The following is a 23,828-nucleotide window of genomic DNA, read 5'->3' on the forward strand; positions in this document are numbered from 1 at the left end:
TTCCATCAGCACCCAAACAGCCAGTCACCACAAGTCATCATGGAACATGAATTCAGCATCGCAAAGCTTCGGCCTTGATTCTTCGGGTCGAATTGGCTTCATTGAGCTTGCATTAGGGAATCCGCACACGTCACAGGCCCAGCCAGAGGCTCCGCACAGGTGGCTCGGCAGAAAAGACAGATATATCGGAGCTTTGAAGTGGTAGTCTGCTCTTCAGATTGCTCGTCTAAAGTACATGTTTTACACAATCTGACCGGCCACTAGAGTGAGAAGGCGGTAGTAGTCGACCCTATGCACACATACACACGTTCCTTCATTCGGCAAAATTTTCCGTTTTGCGTCCTGTCCCCCATACCGATGATCCCACCAAACGTGTCCGGCAGTCGATGCAGTGCATGCATCTATGCGACGTAGAGGAGCAAGAACGACATCATGAGCGCGAAGAGACCAGTAGCTTCGGCGAAGGCGAAACCGAGAACGGCGTACTGGAAGAGCTGACCCCTGAGGGAGGGGTTGCGGGCGACACCCTGGATGAGACCACCGAAGACCGTTCCGATACCGACACCAGCACCGGCAAGGCCAATAGTGGCCATACCAGCACCCTGGATCTTGGCGGCAGCGACCATGGCGGCAGCGGTGGACTCGGCGACGATGCCACGCTTCTGGATGATGTTGCGGGCGGCGTTGGTGCGGAAGGCGCTGCGGGCAGCCACGAGGCTGTTCTGGGTAGGCTGGCGGGCTGCGAGATGAGAGTCAATGGCTGCTGGATGGAGGGAGCGAGGGCCGAGCTTGGGCTGGGGGATGCCGCGAGCTCAATGGATGCTGCCAATTCGGCAGGCGCACAACAACATACCAGCGTTGGAGAAGCCGCGGGCGGCCACGCGGGCAGCGCCAAAGGAGCGAGCAATGGCAACCATTGTGAGGGTGGTGACAGCCGGAGTGGAGATGATTTGGAGATGAAGTGAGCTTCCAATGGATGGGGAGGATGGTGGGAAGAGGAGGGAGGAGCTGGCGTGCAAAAACTCGCAGAAGGGTTGATAGGCTGCCAAGGAGGGGGGAGGCCAAAGCTCTCGTCGATTCGGTTAGCGCCCAATTCTTCCCGAGTCCTTCCAGAGGCGACGAAGAAAGGTACGGTACGGGTACTGCGTCTGCTACCTGTGTATAGTAGTATTCATAGCAGCGACAAGCCATGGAAGATGTTGCCCATCAAACGCCATGTGCAAGATGGACCGCATACATTCAATTCTGCACTGGTGGTGGTGCAGCAGCAGCCTAACATCTATTCACCCCACGGGACCGAAACATCCGAGCCCTCCACAAAACTCCCCTCCTCACCCCCCCTCTACTTATAACCTTCATACAGTATACACAAAAATTCTACAAGTCTAGAGACACACTATAAGAGTCTCCAGTTCCACTCACAAACACACAAACACTGCCAAATGCATGCACTCTCAAAGTAGACAAGATCAAGAAAAAAAACACAAATCAATGCCATCATCATATCCCATTCAACCTGAAACTACAACCCACCACCACTCTCCCCAGACTTTTTGATAAACATAACCATAGCTGACCCTTCCATTTCCATCCCACTCGGGCCCATTGCGTTACCCACCCATCCACACATCAGGCCTGGTATCAGCAATCCATCCATCCATACATCCATCAACCAACCAACCAAAAAAAGAAGAGGTATTACAGTAGGCGCACACAGCGGCCAAAAACAAAGTGGTATGCAGACATTAAGTGGTCTTTTTGCGACCTACGCGAGCTTCGATGTCGAATGCCCGGATTCCGATGCAGGGCATAACCCAGACGAAGAGTGTGAACCCAGCCCGTCCGTAAGCAGGCACACATCGACGACCTAAGCGGTTGAAAAACATCAAGCGCAGTCCCCACACGTAGAAAAGAAAACCCCAATCATTAGACAGCAATAGAAAAGATATCATGAGGGAGAAGCAGCCTTGGCGGCTACTCCACCATGGCACTGATGGGCGTACCGGCGCGGCTCTCATCAACCAGGTCGCTCATCTTCATCCTCTTGTGGCGTGGACTCTCTTCCTCGATTTCCTCTAACCGCCTCTTGAGTTCGGCTTCGCGCTGCCTGACCTCCTCGAGCTCTTGTCGCAGGCTCGACTCTGTCTGGCGTGCCGACTGCTCGCTCTGCTCCAGCTCGCTGACACGATTGCGGAAGAGATCGTTGATGAGCTCCATCTCGGACACGCGTGTCTTTAGAGCCGTGTTCTGGGCAGCAAGCGTGTCGTATGGCAGGGGAGGTTCGAGGTGGGATCCGTTGATGGAAGAGTTGGCGGGGGAGGGCGCACGAAGGCCAAAGGTAGGAAGGGTTGGGGAGTGGAAGTCGCCATTCAGGGCCTGCTCAAACATATGCTGGGGTGCAATGTTGGAGTGGCCAAAGTTGGGCGTGCCGGTGCGCGAGATGGGAGATTGCGAGCGATCGGAGAGGGCCGAGGAGATCTTGCCCGACACACGTCGGTGCTGGGCAAGGCCTAGCTGACCATCGGCGTCTGGGTGGGCAGCAGGGAGCCCGCCTTGGTCGCTTGTCTGTGGAGGTGGTTAGGAAAAGTTCTTCTTCTTCCTCTTGCCATGTGGGGGTTCGAGAAGAGGCATACCCTCTTGCGCCCGCCTGGGCCACCCGTCTTGATACGGTTGCGACTTTTGATGACATCGGTCTTGAGCGAAATGGGGCGCGGTCGGCCGTGCAGCTTCAGGAAGAGGCCGCAGGCATTGCAGAGGACGGCACCGGTTTCATCGCGGCGCCAGAGCGGGGTAGTGCTTGTGGTGCAGTTCTGGCAGACGGGCTGTGTGTAGAGACGGTTTCCTGGTCAGCAAAGAGAGCGAGAGAGAGGGAGAGAGAAGCGAAGGCGAGAAGAAGGGCAGACAAAGTGGTGTGTGATGGTGAAGGGGGGATACAGGATGGGCCTCGATGGCCTATCGATTAGATAAGACACGAGATTGGGAGCACTGCCCAGCGCTGTCGCAAGCACGCGTGCTGCACACACCACAGCGCCCAAATGAAAAAGAAGAAAACTCACCGGCGAGCCTGGCTGTCCACCAGGAGTTGCGGGCGCAGCGGTCGCATAGGTCATGCTGAGGCCATGAGAGGGTCTATGGGACTCCATGTCAGTGGGGGGTTTTGCGTGGAAAAGTTGAGGTGCGGCAGCCATGCCAAGCCCATTGCTGCGATAAGCCCTTCCAAGGCTGCCCTCGATGCCGGGCGCGCTCCATTGGAGTGCAGGGGCCAGCCGGGGCAGCCATCCACCCCTTCACCACCACGACCAAACACTACCACCACCACAGCGACCACAACCACCACGAGCATCACCATCACCATCACCATCACTGCTAACCACCATGCCCCCACTAACTGTATTACCAGTATCGTCGCCACCTAGAAACTCCCGCTCTAGAAAAACGTACCTTGGTGGAGACGGCATCTTCTTCTCGGGCGTGTCTCTTTTCGTAGTCCCATCATGGCTGCTGTCCTGGCTGTGATTCGCTGTAGGAGGGCTTGTCGATGCTACCGAGGCAAGTGTCGACAGGGCTGGCAGCTGGATCGAGGCATGGCTGCCATGTCGTTGCTGCGTGTACGAGGACGCCACGGTGGAACTGGACGACGGCCTCGACAGGTCGTGGCTAATCGAAGGCAGCTTGTCGTCAAACGGGGCGCTCGAGGGCGTTTTGAAGGCCGGTAGGTCAAAGGCTTGTAGGATCGAGGGTCGTCTAAACGTGTCGTTGGCCTGGGGCCTGGGGAGAATCGAGGTAGCCAGTGCGGAAGCCGTGGTGGGATTAGGGTCGAGAAACGCGTGGCGCTTCTCGTGGTCGTAAGGCTGGAGAGCTGTCTGGCGTAGGATGAAAAAAGACTCGCTTTGGCAATGACTAGTGCCAGAGAAGGGAAGAAGAAGAAAAATGCGACAAAGCAGGCCGTTCAAGGCAGAAGGAGTGTGAGGATGGTATTAGAATAGAGAGCGATGGTAAGGAGCGACGGTGTGCAAAAAGGCAACGAGTACAAGAAAAGAGTGTCGACGACAAAAACGAGAGTCTGTCTGTAAGGCTGGCTGGCTGGCTGGCTGGCTGTCTGTCTGTCAAGAGGAACGAGCTGCGACGGGGCAATGAGCTGCAAGGCACACACCATACATTCTCTGCGCGTGTGCGGATAAGGGGTCATGGCCTGGAAGCTCCCCCGTATCGATGCTAGGGATGCTATCGATATCCACCCAGCTTAATTAGAACTAATTTCATCGCCTGCATGACCTCAGTTTCTCCTCCCGAAGCGCTACCCCCCCCCCCCTTCCCAGTCGGCCCCCGTCGCGTCTTGCTTTGAGCATGCAACTGGTTTGTCGTTGATGGTATCTGCTGCTGTCCTCCACGACACAATCCCCCACTCCCAGATCTCAGAGCCTGCCTACGCACAGGTCACAAGGCTTCAGCCCCCGTCGCCAACGGCTTCGCTACGGTAGGTAGGACACATGTTACTTACTCTAGGTGAGTAGGTAGCCAGAGCCAGAGCCAGAGCCAGAGCTAGAGCTAAAGCCAGAAAAGGCTGTGTAAGACAGACGCCCTACGCCCAAGCTCTCGCAGCAAGGTCTCGGAACAGAAGAATTGCCCATGAAACGAAACAACGCCTTTCCCCATGCAAAGGCGCGATTGTCTATCGTTCGCGGCGCTTACTGGATTGCCCCTGAAGCTTAGTAGCGACGCTAGGCCCCACTGGGTGCACATGCCTTTGCCCAGCCCAAGGCCAATCACCAAGATCCATGGATGCCACCAAGATGCCTCCTGGCCAACTGCAATCTTTCCTGCCTCCCTCCCAAACACACAAATGCTTCCCTTTCTGCTTTCAGCTTGAGCGTGTGTGTACGTCCATGTGGCCCTATCTCATTGTCAACTTTCAAGAGAACGTCGAAAACCAAAACTTGCGTTTACCTACAGGTACAGGTACGGTAGGTAGATGACCATACCCACTTCCAAACTCCTAAACTAGGTCCCTATTTGGGACCCCCCTTGGATACCCAGTACCCTAGAGTGCATGTACAATAGGACGGTACACACATGTACATACTTACTCCGTACACGTGTACCTAGCGCAGACTTTGCCTTGCCGACGGACGCTAAGCTGGCCTCGGTTTCATTACGCATCTCAGCGATCCGATCTTACCATGTAGGAGTATGGTGCCTCTGTGGATCTCAATCTACCAACACGCGCATCTTTTTCCTGCTTGCTTTCATCATACGTCTTGTCAAACTGGTGGGCTCATCTTAGATGGCAGATACATAGTGAGTCCGAGGTCACATGAATCTCTCTGATCAGAAGCCCTGACCCTTCTCGTTATTGTCTCCTCTTATGGTCAATTCTCATTGCAAACAGCTTATGAACTTGCCTGCAATATGTCACTGCCCGCTGAGAATGCGGGTGAATGTCATTATACCTGTAGCTAATATACTCTCACGTGCATCCCTTAGCTTACATATAGCATCTGAATCGCCTTCTTCCTAGTGCACAGTATAAACCAATCGCCACCTTCATAATCTCATCAGACCTTTTTCAATTCCTTAACTCAACTATAGAATGCTCGCATTGGCACCTCTGACACCGTCTAGGTAGCTGCTAATCTAAAGCACACCACATCACCATGCACAGCTCCAAGCCTCCCATCCTCCGCATCCCCTCAAAACATACCATTGCTTATTTAGGGATACAGTCATAAGAATAGAAACCCTCGGTCACACCATCCTTAGCCATGGGCTTTGTGACAATGAGCTGCTGACCACTCGGCTGCAGCACACCCTGCCACGTCTCCGCGTAGGCCTGGAAGTAGACCTGACCAAACTCGTTGCTAGAAACCTCCATGTCAGCGCGCATATTCGCCGAAGCCGGCTCTCCCAGCAGTAGACTTACTCTTCGCAATTGATTGTAATCGTACTTGCCTGGCCACTGGTGGTTGTAGTGGACGAGGAAATCTCCGTCGACAGCGATGCGCTGAGTATACCTTCGATGCCGGCAGACACCGAGGAGCTGAAGGAGACGCTGTCTGTCACGCTCTTCTCTTCAGACCATTCCCAGGTGGAACCGCCGGGCAGACCGGGCCCGATGTTGTGCTTGAAGTTTTGGGGTTTGGCATAGGTGGTGTGGATGCCATATGTGAATGACTCGTCCTGGATCCTGTTAGTATATCGTCGATGTGGTGTCGTGATGAGATGAAGCCAACTCACGCCATCAGCTCGCTTCATATGATCGCCACGCCTTCCCATTGGAATGAGCTTCGACACAGAACGCTTAGCAGGCGGGTCGTAGGTCGGATTGTTGCGCACGCCAATCGTGTAACGACCACCAAGGTCAACGGCAGTGCCGCCCGTGCCAGAGGGAAAGCAGGTCGTGCTGACGCCGTTGATGGCGTTGAAAATCTGGTTGCCAGTCACAACATACGAGTTGTCTTGCCAGAAGATCTCGACCTGGCAGTTGCTGCTGTCACCCAAGTTGAAGACTTGGCCGTTTGCTGTGACACCGGATGGCTTCGTGTAGGTCTGCGTGCCATCGGTGAAGGTGTTGAAAAGATCATTGCAGTCGCCAGTCTAGAGATTCTTTGGTTAATCATGAGATGGTGGGTGTGAAAACATTCTTCACGTACATCGGGATATTGCTGGCCGTTGCATTCGAAGCGGAATGAGCCTTGTCTGGCGGTGATGACACCGGCTTGAGCGACGCCAATGAGGGCAAGACCAACTCCGGAAACTGTGACAGACTTCATTCTGGCGTGGTGGGAAATTGATGGACAAGTAATTGGGTTCGTTGGATGAATGACAGATAAGTATTGGAGGGAAAGTGAGCTGAATTGTAGTGATTGGTAACTGTCAGGAGAACTTCTTCACTACTTATATTCTCCCTTTCCTCGCTCCATCCTGGCCACACCATTGATCTGCATCAGGAGTCCCAGAAGGGTGCACGATAACAATCACCATCTTCGACCAACCCATCACTACAGTTCGTGATAGCGGGGATGTCAACAAGCCGTGCAAGGTTACATGTTGATCCTTCAAGCAATCCCAGCTCGAGTCCCATCAGCCCGGCCAACTTGAGCATGACGGGTAGTGGGAATCCCTCAGAAGCAGATTCGGCCTGAATCTGACGATCTCTGTTCCATGCAAATGGGTCTGATGCTCGATCACTGGTCACCGTACATATGGCCCCCATTCCCAGGCCCTTTGGCGTGAGCACGTTTCCTCATTGATGTTCTGTTCAGCGTTGTTTCGATGACGCCTTGATCCGTCACACTGGGATGGAAATGGTGTACATGGATACCATATGCACCGTATGGCCGTATTGACACGTTTGTGTCAGGATGCCAACGGGAAGCAACTACACACGACAGTGCATGCTTAACAGCGAAGCTAAGGGCCTTCAGATCTGGAAACTACTTTGGATATTCGGAAACAAACTCGACCGTTTAGGTTAGTGATACTGTGATGGCTAGATCTTGATCGCCAGGCCCCAGACCCCAAGTCCCATGTGCGCGACAGGGCTGACTCCGCCTGACGGTTATGGCCCCCTCCCATACTTCCATATGCAGCACAGTCAATCAGATTGCCAGGCGTCGAGAAAAAGTAGTTGGATAGCCAGAGCAGACAGGAGAACGGCGTGCACCCAGGTACAGCACTGATGCGAGGTCGCCATGAGCATGACTGCTGTCATTCCTGCTTTGATATCTGATCACAGTCCCTGATACCTACATTCAGCATCCACATATATCTACAAAGTCCTTACACTTTCAACACAACATGTCAGATGTACGGGAATAGGAAACAGTATCCACCGGGGTACATGCCAAGCTCCTCACAAACCTCCAGCCACCTAGGTGCATCGCAGTGAGTCGCACTGAATCATTGCTACAAACCCAAGAATAGAGTTTGCCTGGCGCCCGCATAGGTAGGTGGGGACAGCACTGGATCGTCCCGGGCTCTCCACATGCCAAAGTTAAGTCAAGTCTACCCCAACGGAGCCTGAAGCAGAAGGTCTTCAAGGTACAGTCGCCTGAACCCACATGCTGGCGTTGATCCAGGATGACTGATTTAGCTAAGAATACATGCCTTCTGACCGCCACCTACGTGGTATGGGATGCCTAAGGCTGCGGATAGGGGGCAAAGCGGCATGCGAATGTTGACTAGTGACTAAGTTGCGCTATACCGTACAGTATGCCAAGGCGCCTACCCGTGAACTACCTTCTGTCTATTTTTTTTTGGACTGTGTATACCGCATGCGGAAACCCGGGGCCCATGGGGGTTATTTAGCTTGTACAGTATGTTCGATGGCCGGGTTGATGGGTGCATTGTGGTCATCGTAGACTATGCTTTACTTTTGGAGAGAAACCAAGGTGACGCTAAGAAGGCTGAGACAAGAGGTTGGAGGGAAGCGACTACTCCATCCTACCTATACGACAAAGTATGTACATACAAGCCAAAATGACGTCTTCTTTGGGTCCATTGTTACCAATTGCTTTTTTCCCGCGATGATCTTACCAAGAAGAGTTCTCGTGCGTCCTGCTACTGTGGCGTCTTAGTCACAATATACGGGACCAACACTTCAGCAGAGTGTCAACTCTAACGGCATATGCTGAATACATTCGGGGTCCGAAGATCGCCGTACTGCCCCCGAATCTCATCCCACTTCTTGGAAGGTTGCAATGGCGGTTGCAAGTGACATTGGGAAGGGCGTCGATCCTTTGGGAAAGCGAGGAGGAGCGGCAAGAGGTCCCACGATCATCGAGAGTGAGAAGTTGACGGTGTCCATGGGGGGAACCTGGGACTGGGCCAGGGACAAATGTACTTAAGGGCATCGAGTTCAATGTGCTCTTCTCTTTCTTTCAACCAACATATCTCTCGGCTCAAACACTTTTCATCACACAACCACAACTACCCACATTCACAACCTAAACCCTCCATCCTCCACAATGATCACCACATCCACAGTAGCAAAGGTCCGCCCTCCTGCCACCCTCACCCACCCCTCTCCCCCCATCCCTAACACCCACCCAGGTCCTCCTCAGCCTAACCCTAACCGCACACCCCGTCCTCTCCCTCGGCATAAACCTCGCCCAATTCAGCGGCGGAACCTGCGAAGATGACACCTTCATCTCACCCATCATCTACTACACCGCTGCCACCGGCGACTGTTTCACCTGGGACACAGCGGTCGGGAAATCCTTCTCCGTGGACACGACGACGGGCCACTTTGTCTGTGCGGACAACCAGTACGCGGTGCTGCAGGTGTGGCAGTCGTCCAAGAACTGCGATAATTTGGCGGATGCGAGTGTGGGCGCTTTGGCGACTATGCCGACAGAGGGGGGATGTATTATTGCCCCAGTGCGGTCGGCGCGGTTGAAGTGCCAGAATAATGATGGAACTTAGAGATTGAACGAGGGGTTTGACTTATGCTTGAAATATGCAGAAAGGATAAATGAATACTCTGCTTGTTCCCCTCGAATCTATGCAATATTGTTGCAATCTACTACCTATTCGTCCACCAACACCATACAATTATCCCCCGATCAATCTTTGTGCTGAACAGTGTCGAGGGTTTCGGAAGTTGGCAACGATATACGTGGTACAGTTGAGTTGCCGGAGAATGGTCGAGCGTGTATGCGTGCGGAAACTCTAGGCTTGAGGAAGTGGTGGCGATAGCGCCAGTGAGGTCAATGAGAGCATTTTATCGTGGACTTTGGTGGACTTTGAACTATGGTGGAGTTGGCTCATATACATTTGATTTGATAATAATACACATCACATAGATCCAGTACCAGTTTCAGCTCCGCTTTGAACATGCATCCTGTACCGAATTTCAGCACCGTTATCGTACCCTCTCCTCTTCTTCCCCTCTCTCCCACCGCTTCACCCAAAGCTAGCAACCACAACCCTAATGCACATCATTAAAGTACTTCTCCTGTAGCAAATCACTGGTCCTGGGCATACTCTCAATGGCCCTCAACGTCAACGGTGCCGCCTCGCTCAACCGCATACTGAACCACATCCGAGTCTCCCTATCATAACCCACCCCGTTTCTCTCATCACTTTTGACTTGCGCAAATGCCTTGGCCAACAACACCAACGTCTTATACCTCGGAAGCACACTCGCCCTCTTGATATCATAATGGCGTAATTCCATCCACTGGTACCCCTCAACGTTTCTACGCCTGTAGCCTGGCGTAAGGTTCCGCCAGCCGGGAAAGCGCGGCATGAGATATTCCTCGCAGGCTTTGAAAGCTTCGAGGAGGTGCGAGTGTAAGACAAGTTGTTGGATGAACTCATTCCAGGTCAAGTTGTCGATTGTATAACCGTCGATGAGAAGACTGCGAATTGTGGCAGATGCAATTGGTATGACTTCAGCTTGGCTTTGAGCGAAGAGACTGCGCATGTATATACGGCAGGGTTTGACAAGGATGTGGCGGCGATTGTTGGCGATGCGAGACTCTTCATAGCGCTGTTGGACGACCGGACTGAAGAGAGAGGCGGGATCTGTATCACCTGAGCTTTCTTCGCGGACCTGGCTGAGGGTTTTGGTGAGTTTATTAGCGGAAGTGCGGGCAAGTTCCCATATCCTGGCGACCTCGGCATGCTTGCCTGCTTTGAAGTGGGCTTGCATAATGGCGACGGTGAGGGTAGTCGGGAGGGCGTTGTCCTCTACATCCGGCGCCGCTTCCATTGCCTTGTTGAACAGTCTTTTGCAGATGGCGTACGCTGAACGAGTCGTGTAAAGTGAGATCAAGGAACCATAATAGGACTGAGGGAGCGAGTTGATGTCATGTGGATCAATATATCTGGAAGTTTGTGGCTCACGATTCGCACCTGCGCGGATTGTATTTGCGACAAGCATTTCTTGGAGTGCTTCCTCGACCTTCAACAGCTTGTAATTGGTATGTTTCGCTCCTCGCTCCTCTAGTTTCTTGAGGTCGCTTTCACCGAGGACCTGCAGTGTTGCTTTGTTTGAACTGGGTGTTTGCGGTACTTGTCGCTCAGCCATTCTGGCCTGGGCAGCCGATGCAAGTTTGTGTTGGCCCTCTCGCATGAAACCAGCCATGACGATGGCGTAATGAAACCCGTGAACTCGGAGGTTATATTGTGGCATTGTGACCCGTAGAATCTTATAAGCAGCATTCGTTTGCTTGACTTGCACCAGAGCTCGCATCAGACTGCCATATGTCCAGGTATCAAGCGGAATGTCATTCTCAATCATTTGTCTGTAGTACTCGCGTGCCTTGGCAAGATCACCGTTCAGCGCATAGTGCTGTATCAAAAGATTCCAGGTGTGAGTAAGTTGGCCTCCTTGAAGGGTTCCAGCTTGCCAGCTCTTGAGAATACCCGCGGCAATTGCAATGGCACCTTCTGGGTCGCCTGCATTCAAAAAACACTCGACATAGCCAGACCTGGCTCGGACATCGGAATTCAAATCGACGCCCACCTGCTTTGCTTTCGAGAAGAGTGTTTCAAATGCTTCGACATCTCCTCGGTGGGCCGAAAAGTCGAGCAAAGGACCAAAGGTTTTCGCGTCTGGCTTGAGACCACGATCCAGACAACCATTGAAACATTCGAGAGCTCCATCGAGGTCGTCCGCGCGGACATGGGCCAATATCAGGATGTTCCAACAATAAATATCAGGCACAAGCTTGAATTCGTCTTGAATTCGCTGAAATTGCGCAAGAGTCTGCTCAACATCGGCACGCCGAGCATGAACGTAAAGCAAGGCTGACAAAATCTTGAGGTCCAGATCTTTTGGATAGTGTGCCTGAAGCTCTTGAAAGAATTCTTCCACCCGAGCATGCTCCCCATGTTCAGCAAAGGTGTATATCAAGTGCAAGAGCATCGGAGCTGGCAAAGGCTTGCCGGGATACCAATCACGCAAATCCTGAACGTGATCCATTATCCTTTTCAGCCCGTTGTGTAGACTATGGTAATAGATGAGCTGGCCGATGAGAGCCTGTGATGGCTTTTGAGTGGGAACTGGCAACTTGGCGCGCTCGAGATAGTCCTCTCTGTAGTCTCTGTAGAGCTGGAGCCAAATCTTGCGTTTGTTGGTGTAATCTCGATAGCGTGGTAATTTCAGCATCTCCGTAATGGCGTGCTCATAACAGGCCGTCGTTGGCAGAATACCAGTTGCATGCATGTCGTCGAATAGTTTCTTGAACCAGGTCCAAATGAAATTCTCGTCGGGATCTTCGCTGTGGATGAGACGATCCATGGCGCTGGGTATAAAGGTCATGGTGAAGTGTGCTAGAGTCTCTCGCTTGACTTTGGATGCCGTAAGTTCGTCCTTGTACTGGCGGACGTGATAGAGAAACGAGTCGACGTAGTCTAGCAATCCGGGTATTTGTTGTACTTGTCTCCATAGTTCTGGCACTGTATCTCCGAAATGGATCTGCCGATATACAGGCTTACCCCGCACCTGCTCGGTATTCTTGAGAAAGATCCTAAAGACACGAAGGCTGAGGTCCCATTGCTCGTCTAGAACGGTTTGCCGCAATAAGAGGTCAAGTCCCATGTTGAGCATGTCCCAATCCCTTTTGGGGTCCATGCGCTCGAGCAGCTGGATGGCAGGACCGACCAATTTGAGTGTTACGTAGGCCTCGACGGCAAAGCGAAAAGAGGTGGGTCGACGCCATTTAGGGGGTATTTGGTCGAAGAGGTCGACCACCCTACTGGGAGACGGGGGACCATCCTGCGCAAGATACTCTATAAGGTCCTTGGGAAAATGATATTGACTATGCGCGTGGTCTGCTGGAGACATGGCGTTGTACAAGAGCCAGGCGAGCTCTTGTTTCCCGGGTGGACGCTCGTTGAGAATGCGCCGCAGCTCCGCAAAGGGGGTAGACCACTGCAGCATTGACTTCAGTCCAGCCTGTGCCTCTGCCTCTTCTATAGCTGCCTCTTCGTCACTCTTCTCTACCTCTGACAAGGTTTTCGTGGCGGTCGAGTAGTGGCGGCGTCGGGGCTCGAGAGCAGTGGATCCACCGTGGGAAGACCGTCGCTTCAGCCAGACAAGCGTCTGTTCTGGGTACAGAAAGTCTAGCAACAGGCCATTGCTTTGTCGTGTAGGTGGGGGAAGGGTCTTCTTTTTGGGCCGGTCAGCTACACGGCAAGTCGTGGGTGTGGGTGCATGTCGTCGACTCGAAGGAGCAGGCCAGCAGACGGGCGGGCCGAGGTCGCTGGCAGGGTGGTGCCAGTATTGCGAGTGCTGCATGCGTCGAGGGCGAAGACATGGCTTGGGGGCGCAAAGGAGCTGACGTCTGCCAGATTCGAGGCATGTCGAAGCACGCTCGAGCATCACCTGAGCTCCCAGGCGCGCAGAAGGGAGGTGTGGCGATGCTGGCTATCGGGCGGGTTCGAGGACGTGTGACGAAGACGGTGCGCAGACAGAGCGAGGCCGAGAGTGGCGTATTGTATGGAATGGTATGGCGAATGAGTGCAGCATGTATGCTGATGTCAATGTTACAGTGGGCAGTGTGGTTTAGACACAGGCCTTGTATTGTACCATGTGGCAGCGGCGGAAATGGCAGAATGGAACTGTCGACGTCTGGCGAGGGAGCAATGTAGAGAGCCTGGACCTACACCTGCATCAAGAGACGGTCAATTCCCCTGCGGCCCCCGAGAGCGAACGTGATGGGAAAAGGCAAGGTGAAAGGGCAAGAGAGAGGGAGAGGGAGAGGGAGAGGGAAAGAAATTGGGTTATGGCGAATGACAATGACAATGAGACCACGGCAAGCAAAAGACGTCGTCTATGATATGTCGAAAAAGTTTGGACTAGGTAGAACTAGAACTAGAACCAGAACCAGAACTAGGCCCAACCAGACGGAGACGGCAGAGCGAAAGACGCGGGTGGGGGTGAATTGCTTGGCAGAGACAGAGAGACATCTCACCATCCTCCCATTGCCTGCTGCTACCCCTCCAACGACACCAACATATAACACCCCACACAACACCGACAACAGCACCGACAACACGCATTCATTCATTCTGGATATAAGCCAAGGCCAGCTACCCCACACGGGTACCCCTCGCCCTTGCCATCTACCATGGACATCACCAAGTTCATTGTCGACTTCCGCGAGTCCGCTTTTCTCCTCGGCGATTACAGCAGCTACCGTGCGCAATTATCGCGTAGACTGCGCATTGTGCGCAAGAAGCTGGGGAGAGCCACGCCGAAAAACGCAAAATTCGCTGCCAAAGACGGCGTCACAGCGGCCGAGATTGGCGAGAATGTCGAGTATGTCCACCCCATGCTCGCGCGTCGCCCTTTTTTTACGGCTGGAAGTGGTGGTTGTGCAACTCGTGTACACAGTATATAGACATGAGTGAGAATGGCGGTATACTCGAGTATATCGACAAAATCACTCCACCGGCCATGGGCTGATCAGAGCAGGGCCCTCCATCTCCTCCTATTGACGTCGGAGCGTGCATGGGCGCATGCCATGGCTATGAAGGCCTCCCACACGGAAGACCACGCCGACAAGAACATCACCGGCTCCACCCGCCAGCACATTGTCTCGCGTCTGCACAAGGCCGTCCAGACGGCAAGGAACATGTCGGCGCTCGTGGCCGATACGGCAGCCAGTCGTGCATCTGACACTGATGTCCTCGAGACAAGGGCATATGTCTTCGCCTTGGCCGGCGCTGAGGAATTCGAGAAGCAGGCCGAGGGCGTCAAGACCGGTGCTGCCCTGCCAAAGCGCTGGAACTCATGTCTCACCAACTACTCGGCTGCAAGAGTCATCTACAGCACCTTGCTGAAGACGACCAAGAAGGACCTCTTCAAGGATGTCCTGGCAGCGACAACGGACCCCAGCATCCGCTATGCTGCCTATCAGAGCCGCATCCCCCGCACCGTTGGAGTCCCCTCTGTCGCCATCAAATTCTTCCCCAGAGACGATGAGAGTCTCCTCCAGGCTGTCGAGCAGCTCGATCCAGCAGCATTGCAAGAGGCCGAGGCTGCTACATCTAGTAAGTACTTTTGTTTGATTCGTGGGCCCCTTCTGACAGGATTCCAGACTCCCAAATCAGTTGGCGTGGCCGCACAGCAAACGTTGTCGATGCTGCCATTGGTCAGGCTCTGTCCGCTGTCGATACCGCCTCCACTGGGCTCCAACAGCTTGTCGACTCCAGCGCCACTTCCAAAGACCGGGCCAACGCATATGATGACATTCTCATTGCAAGCCAGGACGCTGTCGATGCCACCCGTAGAGCTATCGAGGAACTGGAAAAGGAAGGCGTAGAGGAAGGCGATACCCGGATGCAGGACCTCCGAGTGACAAGCCTCGCAGTCAACTACAACCTCATCTCGTGGCGCATTGGCCGGAACAGAGTCCTCATCGGCTCCGACGACGGACTGTCATTCCCCGCCAATCCCCCACACAAGCCACGGCGGCCACGCAAGGACGGCAAGGAGTGGACCGAGCGAGAGGAACCTACGGGTCGCAAGCTTGCGAGATTGAGGGAACGTATTGCTCTCTACGATGCAATACTACAGAGCATCGACTCTATCAAGGAACTCCGAGGTGCTGTGCGGGACACCGCCTTCATCGCCGAATTAGATGGCCAGCGCGCATACTTCCAGGCACTCAAGTGCTTAAATCTCTCGCATTCCTATGCCTTTTTGAACACCCCAAAGCAGGCACTGGCGCTATGTAATCGTGCATTATCACTGTCAGCACAAGCCACATCTGCTCCCGGGACCTCTCCTCCATCCGCCTCCTCAGCAACCAAGCTACACGTCTCCACAGAGCAAGCGCAGAATTTACAAAAGCACCTCGAGAACCTCAACTCGCATTACCGCGGCGTAGTCGCGCTCTCCCAACTCATCGCCAGTTCAGCAACCGCCAACAAAACTGGACCCACAAATGCAGCGCCCGTCGTCGAGCGCCTCAACGAGTACCCAGCGTCCGGATCCGTGGAGCTCAAGAACCTTGTCACTTGGCCGCCGAAACTCAAGCCTGTTCCCGTTAAGCCGCTGTTCTTGGACGTAGCTTGGAACTACGTCGAGTATCCTGGTCGTGCCCCTGCTGTACAGAAGCCGGAGCCTGAGCCGGCGGCGGCGGTGGAAGAGCAGAAGGCTGAACGGCCACAGCAAAAGAAGGGCTGGTTCTCGTTTGGAAGGTAGATAGATGAGACGGCTTTTTCTTGTCGGTTGCCGAGGGTTAGCCGCCTTGTGATAGCATAACTCAATAAAAGATCATGACCATCTTTGTGTACACTTTTGCTCGTTTGTGCCTTTTTGCCATGTAGCTCAGGAGATCTTGCACGCTCACTTGCTCCCTCGAAACTTGACGACGAGGCATGATGGATGACACGCGCCCCTTGTTTCCTTGCATAATTTTCTTTGCTGCCATTATTGCGTTCCGGTGTCCTTGGCAGATGCTGTCTCTACGTAAAGATGCTATTATGACTGATATTTATATACTTGATTTACCCTTTTCCATTGCTTCATCAGGGCTTCTTTCCATTTGGCGATATCCTGCCCATTGAACTGTCGTACACGGACGCCGTGTTTTATGGTTCGTCTGAGATTTCCGTCACCTTGGAGTGTATGAAAAGCGTTCTAAATCTGGTTCATTATTTGACCAAACATCTCCCCATCCCACCGAAGTCTCGATGAATCCCTCTGAACATTCGTCCAAACTAGCTCCTCGCACCCCCATACAACAGCCCCTCAACCTCCTCCGCAATCGCCAAACAACTCGTAAGCCCAGGACTTTCAATCGCCAACAGGTTGACAAACCCCGTGTGCCCCTCCTCCGCGCGCACCACAAAATCCTGAAAGTCCTTGCCGCTGGTCGCAGCCAGCCTGCCCAGCTTCGGCCGTATACCCACGTAGTCTGGGAAAATGGCGCTGCCGTCCACGTGGGGGAGGTAGGTCTGTATGTCTTTGATGGCGGCGTCGAGGTTGGCCGTGTTGGGTGTGTAGTCTGTGGGGCTGTCTGTCCATTCTACATCGGGTCCGAAGCGGATCCGCCCGCTCAAGTCGAGGGTGAGGTGGGTGCCTAGGCCGCCGTGGCCGGGAATGGGGGCAGGGTAGATGAGGGTTTTGGGACGGGGGTGGCTGGCAGCGTAGGAGAAGTAGGAGCCTTTTGCGTAGAAGGGAGTTAGCTGTCTGTCTTGGGGGAGGATCATGTTGGATATGGCGACTGCGAATAGGCCTGCGCCGTTGATGAGGGTGGAGGAGCTGATGGTGCTGATTGCACCATCGGGAGACTGTGTGGTGATTTCCCATCCATCCTCGCCGGAGGTTATCGGTCTGATGGAAGTGACGGGGGAGTGGAAGGCGCAGAGTCCGCCGTGGAACTCGAAATCGCCTTCGAGATACTGCATGAGGCTATGTGAGTCCACGATTCCTGTAGATGGACTTTCAAGAACCCCGGCGGCGGCGCGGACATCTGGTTCTCGACGCTTGGCTTCTTCCTTGGAGAGGAAACGCGTGGGCACGCCGATGGTGGAGGCGAAGCTGTGGATCTTTTGGAGCGCTTCCATCTGTGTTTCGTCTTGGGCGACGATCCATTTGCCTGTGTTGCGGTGCGGTATGTCATATTTCCGGCAGAGCTCGTACATGAGCTCTTTGCCACGCAAACAGAGACGCGTTTTCAGGGAGTCAGGGCCGTAGTAGAGTCCCGCATGTATGACCTGAGAAGCCCATTAATCTACAAAGGCTCGATAGAGATACAAGATCAAACATATATTCAAGATACAGTCTGCGTAGAAACTGCAACTACAGAATGAGACAGTACAGTTCTTACCTCACTATTTCGCGAACTCGTTTCCGTTCCTACAGCGCCATGTTTTTCTATCAAGACGGTCGATGTGCCGTCTCGTGCCTGAAGCTTCCGTGCAATGGCTAGACCTACAACACCACCACCAATCACTGCATGTGTGAAATCCACTTGAAGTCTTGAACTCGTGGAAAATTGTCTTTGGATTTGCGCTCGCCGTGTGAGTTGTGAGATGCGGCGTGATAACATCATGTTACGTTCTCCCAACGATTAGAACTGAGCAACGCAAAGCAAGGCAGATGTGGAGAGCGCATGCAATTGTTCGAGATGGGCAGCGCGTTGACTTGTCAAAGGAATAAAACAGGGTGAAAAATCACCGCTGCGCACACGGGCAATGATGCAGTCGTCGATGAGTTGCTTATTGCTAGTGCTCTGGTGACGTTGAAGTTGGCGTAGCTTACACCGACCGCTAACCGAACCATGTCAACATGCATGTTTCCATGAATGGCAATTTAGATCTTGCCATGCCGGTGCCTGTGCCTTGCAGTCAGGACCATCTATAAAACCACTCGTAGTCAAAGAAAACCCATACTCTAGACCGAGCTCGACAGCCAGCCATCCCATCATATCATTGAGGTCCCGCGTACCGGTATCACGTCATCAGCAATTGCCAAACCCTATCCACCAACTCACGTTACCTGAACATTGCAGACCGTCCATGTCCACCACACTGTACCGGTAACGAAACCCCATATCAAACAAAACCTCCCTCACAGCCCCACGGATTCTTTCCACTACTCCCCTTCTTCCCCCACCCCCCAAAAAAACAAACAGCCCCAATTCCCCATCCACCCTCACATCCAAAGCCACCATGCCCCCCTCAACCCCCAAAATCACCTCCCTCACCGACCTCCCCTCCAGCTCCGCAAACTGGATAAAACTCCAACGCGCAACCTACACCGACGCCCACGGCACCCCGCGCGTCTGGGAACTCGCCAGCCGCAAGACAACCCCCAAATCCGGCGTCGACGCCGTCGCAATGGGAAACATCATCTACCACCCCTCCAAGCCGCCCTCGACCATCCTGGTCCTGCAGTTCCGGCCCCCGGTCCAAGCCATGACCGTGGAATGGCCCGCCGGCCTCATCGACGCCGATGAATCTGCAGAGCATGCCGCGGTCCGCGAGTTGTATGAGGAGACGGGGTATAGGGGCACGGTGGTGAGTACGTCGCCGGCGGTGGCGGCGGATCCCGGTATGACGAGTGCGAATATGAAGTTGTGTATGATGGAGGTGCATCTTCGGGAAGATGAACCAGAGCCGGAGCAGCATCTTGATGACGGCGAGGATATTCAGAGGGTTACTGTGCCGTTGGCGGAGCTGTATGAGCGGCTGCAGGAGTTTGCGAGGGAGGGCTATGTGGTTGCGGCCAAGTTGTATCATTGGGCGGCGGGAGTGCAGTATGCAATCGATCATCCGGAACTGTTTAAGAAGTTGGAGAAACCGGGGGCTGGGGCTTAGTATGTTAAGAAGAAGGTGGGATTCCTTAGCACCAAGTGACGTGAATGAGTGCTTGATGCGACGAGCTCTTGGGATGTTATTTTCGTTGTATCGCCCGAACCGGAGTGGTTTCAAAAGGTCGTGCAGCGATTTATGGCAACTCAGGATTTGTAATCTACGTCAGAAACAATAGAGAAGCAGTGAACTCGACTCATCTACGGACAACTATCTAAGCATTATCGACATCACTTTTACTCCTTCCCACGCCCCCTTTCCTCTCTGCCCCCCTCCCCTTCCCTCCCCTTCCGTTTCCCAGGTAACCAATGTAAAACGCCAAACTATGCTATGACACCTAGTCCCATATATTGAAATCATACAACAACCCTCACATCTCTGCTCACGTCCCTGACCCTTACCTGCCCAGATCCTTACACATCACACTCATACGATATCAAGCAGTCCCTTGAGCTGCATAATCAACTTCCACTCATCTTGGCTCACGTCGCTTCTGAAGAACTCCTTCAGAGTGTCAATACTCTTCCTGCTAATCGCCGAGTAGAGAATGTCGTCTTCTTCTAGATGGCGCCCGTACATGGGTTGATTGGCGCCTTCAATCTTGACAGCAACGGATGGGGAGCCCTTCTTGCAGACTTGTATTTGCTTGTGGTCGCGCTCAATCGATGTGCTGTCATCAGAGTTAGTGGGTGCAAGAGGAAGTCAAATTATGGGCAAAGCGGAAGTGGGGACATACACTCTACCGAGTTGGATAATCTCCTTGACACCAGTTGCAGGATTCTTCTTTACAGCGCAAATCGGCGTTGTGATTTTCAGGTTGCCATCTGTAACATCGACACCGATGACAATGGGGTCTTTCTTGTTGAACACAGCGACAGGGCGGAGTACACAGGGGAAGACGGCCAACATCTTTGACTCTTCTTTCCGCTGTTCCTCAAGTTGCTTCATGTGCGCAGTGAACTTGTCAAACAAGTGGTAGATGATGTCCGCTTCAAAAATCTTCACTCCGATTTCCTCGGCATAGGCTTTGGCGTCCTTGTCGACCTTGACATCGAAACACAGCATGACTGCGTATTCCTTGGCCTTTTCTAACATGACACCGGCACGTAGAACATCCTTCTTGAATACGGGACCAATGGAAATGGTGGCTACGGGAATCTTGGAAACCCGCAGGAACTCAAGCAAAGCTTCAAGCGAACCGAGTGTTGATGCTTGAACGGACACACCACGACCAGTCTTGGAAACTTTACTGAGCAAATGGGCCAAGTCTCCCATGACCTCGTCCATGAGATCCTCTTCGTCATCGTTGGGTCCGACAACGAGAAGTCGTGATCCAGCGATTGCTTGATCGAGACCATCGGCGGCAATCTTTATACCCATGGCAGCCTTGACTTCTTTGTTGTGTACATATTGTGATTTGACACGGAGTTCCTTCATCTCGGCTGGTGTCAGAAGTGCTCGGATGTTCGTTACGATTGGTTCTGGGTTACCACATAGCACTATGCGGTCGCCTTCGTGAAGGACACCATTGGACAAGATGACATCAATGGTCGTACCGAGACCCTCAATAACCTTGACTTCGAGCACCGTGCACTCAACCTCGGACAGATACATAAGGTTGTTGGTGAGACGTTCTTGTGTAAGCCTGACAATGAGCTTGATCATATCTGGGATACCTTCTCCAGTGTGTGCGGAGGTTGGGCAAACAGAGACGTATTTGGCCATGTTCTTGTTCTTGAAGAAGAGCTCAGAGTTGAACCCCTGTTCCTGAAGCTGGGTGCGTACAAACGTCCAGCGCTCCTCAAACTCCGATTGCACGGCCTGCTTCTGAAGGTTGAAACTGTCTTCAAAGCCGTTGTTATCTATCTTCTTCCAGCCAAAGAGACGATCAATCTTGTTTAGAGCGACAATGAAAGGCGTCTTCCTGTCGCGCAGCAACTTCATCGATTCAATGGTTTGAGGCTCAAGACCGTGCATGATATCGATGACAAGAATGGCAATGTTGCAAAGCGATGAGCCGCGGGAACGGAGGTTGGTGAACGACTCGTGACCAGGTGTATCGATGACTAGAAGACCGGGGACGTTGAAGACGAATGACTTGTCCTTGTTGACAACGGCAACCTTCTTCTCCAGAGCCTCTACAGGGAAGTAAGTGGCACCAATCTGTTGAGTGATGCCTCCTGCTTCGCCTTCTTGCACGTTGGTCTGACGAATCTTGTCGAGCAGCTTCGTTTTACCAGTATCGACGTGACCGAGAATACAGCAGATGGGTGATCGCAGATTGTCCTTGGATCGTGCTGCCAGAGCCTCTTCATGCGCCTGCTTTCTTCGCTCGGCGGCAGCGGCTTTTCGTGCAGCCTCGGCTCGCTGCGTGGCAGTACCCTGCTCATCTTCCGAGGAGTCGTCCTCGCTGTCTTCTTCAGAATCAGAATCAGAATCAAAATCAGACTTCGCTTTGGTGTCCTTGAATTGTGGTTCCTTCTCGGCTGCTGCCTTCTCGGCTGCCATTTTCTCTTCCTTGGCCTTCTTCGCCGTGGCTTTGCGCTCCTCCTCTTCGTCTGTGTCAATATCCCAGCTGTCTTTAACGCCATCAAGCTCATCGGCTTCGGCCTCCCAGTCTTCCGCAGCGTCGTCATCATCGCCCTTCTTCGTTTCAGCGTCAAGACGAGCCTTCTCGGCGGCAGCGGCAGCGGCAGCGGCTTGCTCCTCAGCCAACTTGAGCTCCGCTAGTTTCTTTGCTGCTTCTTCCGCTTCACGGGCTTCTTTCTCCTTCTGGGTCTCGATCTGCTTTTTCCTCTTCTTACGATCGTCATAGATGGGCTTCTTCTTCACCTCGGGCTCTTCCAGACCTGCAACCTTTGCTTCTCCAACCTCAAGCATTTGCTTCAGACGGAGCTCGTTCTTTGCCTTTGCCTCTTTCTGAGCCTTGGTCATGTACTTGCCCTCTTTCTTGAGTTGCTCAATCTTCTCCTTCTCCTTTTGCTTCTTGAGCGCCTTTGCTTCTTCCTTACGCTTCTGCTCTTCTGCATCTTGCCTCTCCAGCTCTTCTAGCCTGGCCCTCTCCTCTGCTTCTATACGCGCAATCTCTTCTTCTCTACGCCTGCGCTCCTCCTGTTGTTTCTGGAGCAAAGCCAGGGCAGGGCTGAGCTTCTTCTTTTTGCCGCCAGGCGCAGCGGTCTCGGCGGTCGTGGTGGGGGCAGAGGGTGTAGCAGCAGGAGCAGCTTTGGTTTCGGCGGCCTTTGCAGGCTCAGCTTTGGCAGGGCCAGCAGCCTTCTTCTTTGCAGCCTGCCAATAGTATTAATGACCGTCGCATATGAAGGCCTCTGTCAGGCTCCCTATCAACTCACCAGCTCCTTCTTTCTTTGCTTTTCCTTCTCCTTCTTCTCCTTTTCCTTCTCCGCCTTGGTCTTCACTCGTGGCGTTCCATCAGCATTATTGTCCTTGTCCACAGGCTCCTCGGCCTTTGCGGTAGCAGGCGCGCCACCCTTCTTTTTCTTTCCATAATTCCCAGCAAAGACGTCATCATCGTCTTCATCTAGAGTGCCCTCTTGAGGCGCCTTGCTCGCAAGATCAACCTCGCCGTTGGCGCCACCGTCTGTTGGGTCTTCACCCTCAACATCGGGATTCGCGCCCTTCTTGTTCTTCTTCTTGCCGCGCCGCTGAAGCGCAGCCATCAGACCGCCACCAAGGGCATCGTCTTCAGGTAGTGCGTCTTCTTTTTCGACAGCAAGGCTCTCTGTCTGGGGCGCAACGGACTCGCCCAGCTCGGCCTCCCAGTCGTCATCTTGGGCCTTCTTATTACCCTTCTTCTTTGGCGCCATAGTGTATAGAACCCGTAGCTAGGTGTCCTGGATATCAAAGTCGCGTGTTGAGGTCGGTCGTGATGGCGGGATGGATGAGATTTGGAACGATTGTGCTCTGCACCTCGCAACGTCGCAATCGAATTCGTGGTAAACCGGCCAGGGCACAAAAACGCACCGGTGAGTCAGAACTGAGCCAATCAAGGCCTGGACTGTGAATGAAGGACGGAAATGAAGGGGCGTATGGCAAACGCACAATTGTGGTTGAAATTTGGGCAGTGGCAAGCCACAGGACCAAATGTTATGTGGTCGTGGTGGGGTACTAATTGCCCAATCCGGTAAGTCTAGAAAACCGTCTAACACTGCAAACTGCAGAGCCTAATCTGGGGGAGGAAGATGGGGTCCTCTGCGCTGTGCACTGTGCTCTCTCATGCTCCGACCCCAAACGCCAACGCGTATTGCGCATTGCGCATGATGTGCGTATATTTCGAGAAGCTCTTCTCCCTTGCATCACTTCATCTGATAGCTTAGTCTGATCATACCACACACGCCTTCATTCAAAAGAAGCATACCTAGGAGCATGTCATCGTGTAGTCTTTGGGCCTCATTCTGACGATCACACATCGTTTTCAGCAAGAACATTTTGCTTGCCTGTGTCGACCGACAACAGTGGGAATCTGCTATGTTGAGAGGAATAATAATAGTACGACTCAAAGTTGCCCCCTTTCGTCTGTCATGGAACAGCACGCACGT

At 53.3% G+C, this 23,828-nt stretch overlaps 10 protein-coding genes across 10 annotated transcripts; 3 read left to right on the forward strand and 7 right to left on the reverse strand.

Annotated features, from left to right (window-relative positions):
• Window positions 1-18: 18 nt before the first annotated feature.
• Window positions 19-995, reverse strand: IAQ61_000531 (uncharacterized protein). The gene is made up of 2 exons (XM_066094710.1): window positions 854-995; window positions 19-739 (listed from the first exon to the last, which is right to left on the reverse strand). Exons 1-2 carry the CDS (start codon window positions 915-917, stop codon window positions 402-404), a joined length of 402 nt encoding a protein of 133 aa, XP_065955018.1. The 5' UTR covers window positions 918-995; the 3' UTR covers window positions 19-401.
• A 424-nt stretch (window positions 996-1,419) lies between these two features.
• Window positions 1,420-3,851, reverse strand: IAQ61_000532 (uncharacterized protein; the record flags this gene model as incomplete). Its single annotated transcript, XM_066094711.1, is given in 4 exon segments — window positions 1,420-2,565; window positions 2,634-2,822; window positions 3,057-3,285; window positions 3,298-3,851. Coding segments are annotated over 4 exon segments (1,563 nt in total), but the record flags the coding sequence as incomplete, so codon positions are not given.
• Window positions 3,852-5,707: 1,856 nt separating this feature from the next.
• IAQ61_000533 (uncharacterized protein) lies at window positions 5,708-6,770 on the reverse strand (the record flags this gene model as incomplete). Its single annotated transcript, XM_066094712.1, has 4 exons — window positions 5,708-5,858; window positions 5,921-6,177; window positions 6,235-6,594; window positions 6,651-6,770. 4 exons carry the CDS (start codon window positions 6,768-6,770, stop codon window positions 5,708-5,710), a joined length of 888 nt encoding a protein of 295 aa, XP_065955020.1.
• A 173-nt stretch (window positions 6,771-6,943) lies between these two features.
• Window positions 6,944-7,213, reverse strand: IAQ61_000534 (uncharacterized protein; the record flags this gene model as incomplete). Its single annotated transcript, XM_066094713.1, has 1 exon — window positions 6,944-7,213. One exon carries the CDS (start codon window positions 7,211-7,213, stop codon window positions 6,944-6,946), a length of 270 nt encoding a protein of 89 aa, XP_065955021.1.
• A 1,753-nt stretch (window positions 7,214-8,966) lies between these two features.
• On the forward strand, window positions 8,967-9,423 carry IAQ61_000535 (uncharacterized protein; the record flags this gene model as incomplete). Its single annotated transcript, XM_003842783.2, has 2 exons — window positions 8,967-8,993; window positions 9,052-9,423. The coding sequence occupies 2 exons, from the start codon at window positions 8,967-8,969 to the stop codon at window positions 9,421-9,423; spliced, it is 399 nt and encodes a 132-aa protein (XP_003842831.2).
• Window positions 9,424-9,928: 505 nt separating this feature from the next.
• On the reverse strand, window positions 9,929-13,246 carry IAQ61_000536 (uncharacterized protein; the record flags this gene model as incomplete). Its single annotated transcript, XM_003842782.2, has 1 exon — window positions 9,929-13,246. The coding sequence occupies one exon, from the start codon at window positions 13,244-13,246 to the stop codon at window positions 9,929-9,931; it is 3,318 nt and encodes a 1,105-aa protein (XP_003842830.2).
• A 598-nt stretch (window positions 13,247-13,844) lies between these two features.
• IAQ61_000537 (uncharacterized protein) lies at window positions 13,845-16,338 on the forward strand. The gene is made up of 3 exons (XM_003842778.2): window positions 13,845-14,269; window positions 14,426-15,003; window positions 15,051-16,338. The coding sequence occupies exons 1-3, from the start codon at window positions 14,079-14,081 to the stop codon at window positions 16,157-16,159; spliced, it is 1,878 nt and encodes a 625-aa protein (XP_003842826.2). The 5' UTR covers window positions 13,845-14,078; the 3' UTR covers window positions 16,160-16,338.
• A 25-nt stretch (window positions 16,339-16,363) lies between these two features.
• Window positions 16,364-18,200, reverse strand: IAQ61_000538 (uncharacterized protein). The gene is made up of 2 exons (XM_003842777.2): window positions 17,790-18,200; window positions 16,364-17,676 (listed from the first exon to the last, which is right to left on the reverse strand). The coding sequence occupies exons 1-2, from the start codon at window positions 18,012-18,014 to the stop codon at window positions 16,678-16,680; spliced, it is 1,224 nt and encodes a 407-aa protein (XP_003842825.2). The 5' UTR covers window positions 18,015-18,200; the 3' UTR covers window positions 16,364-16,677.
• Window positions 18,201-18,633: 433 nt separating this feature from the next.
• On the forward strand, window positions 18,634-19,281 carry IAQ61_000539 (uncharacterized protein; the record flags this gene model as incomplete). Its single annotated transcript, XM_003842775.2, has 1 exon — window positions 18,634-19,281. One exon carries the CDS (start codon window positions 18,634-18,636, stop codon window positions 19,279-19,281), a length of 648 nt encoding a protein of 215 aa, XP_003842823.1.
• Window positions 19,282-19,557: 276 nt separating this feature from the next.
• On the reverse strand, window positions 19,558-23,334 carry IAQ61_000540 (uncharacterized protein). The gene is made up of 3 exons (XM_003842773.2): window positions 22,623-23,334; window positions 20,012-22,560; window positions 19,558-19,945 (listed from the first exon to the last, which is right to left on the reverse strand). Exons 1-3 carry the CDS (start codon window positions 23,094-23,096, stop codon window positions 19,702-19,704), a joined length of 3,267 nt encoding a protein of 1,088 aa, XP_003842821.2. The 5' UTR covers window positions 23,097-23,334; the 3' UTR covers window positions 19,558-19,701.
• Window positions 23,335-23,828: the final 494 nt, after the last annotated feature.

This window comes from Plenodomus lingam (assembly GCF_022343315.1).
Source record: "Plenodomus lingam strain CAN1 chromosome Unknown contig_11, whole genome shotgun sequence".
NCBI lineage: Eukaryota > Fungi > Ascomycota > Dothideomycetes > Pleosporales > Leptosphaeriaceae > Plenodomus > Plenodomus lingam.

Bases quoted from the DNA above. Each gene is read 5' to 3' on its own strand.
- IAQ61_000537 (XM_003842778.2), top strand. From the start codon at position 14,079: ATGGACATCACCAAGTTCATTGTCGACTTCCGCGAGTCCGCTTTTCTC. The intron at 14,270-14,425 runs GTATGTCCACCC...TGATCAGAGCAG, and splicing joins GAGATTGGCGAGAATGTCGA to GGCCCTCCATCTCCTCCTAT. The intron at 15,004-15,050 runs GTAAGTACTTTT...ACAGGATTCCAG, and splicing joins GGCCGAGGCTGCTACATCTA to ACTCCCAAATCAGTTGGCGT.
- IAQ61_000531 (XM_066094710.1), bottom strand. From the start codon at position 917: ATGGTTGCCATTGCTCGCTCCTTTGGCGCTGCCCGCGTGGCCGCCCGC. The intron at 740-853 runs GTATGTTGTTGT...CTCATCTCGCAG, and splicing joins CCGCGGCTTCTCCAACGCTG to CCCGCCAGCCTACCCAGAAC.
- IAQ61_000540 (XM_003842773.2), bottom strand. From the start codon at position 23,096: ATGGCGCCAAAGAAGAAGGGTAATAAGAAGGCCCAAGATGACGACTGG. The intron at 22,561-22,622 runs GTGAGTTGATAG...TACTATTGGCAG, and splicing joins AGCAAAGAAAGAAGGAGCTG to GCTGCAAAGAAGAAGGCTGC. The intron at 19,946-20,011 runs GTATGTCCCCAC...CTCTGATGACAG, and splicing joins ATTATCCAACTCGGTAGAGT to CACATCGATTGAGCGCGACC.
- IAQ61_000538 (XM_003842777.2), bottom strand. From the start codon at position 18,014: ATGATGTTATCACGCCGCATCTCACAACTCACACGGCGAGCGCAAATC. The intron at 17,677-17,789 runs GTAAGAACTGTA...TGGGCTTCTCAG, and splicing joins CGAGTTCGCGAAATAGTGAG to GTCATACATGCGGGACTCTA.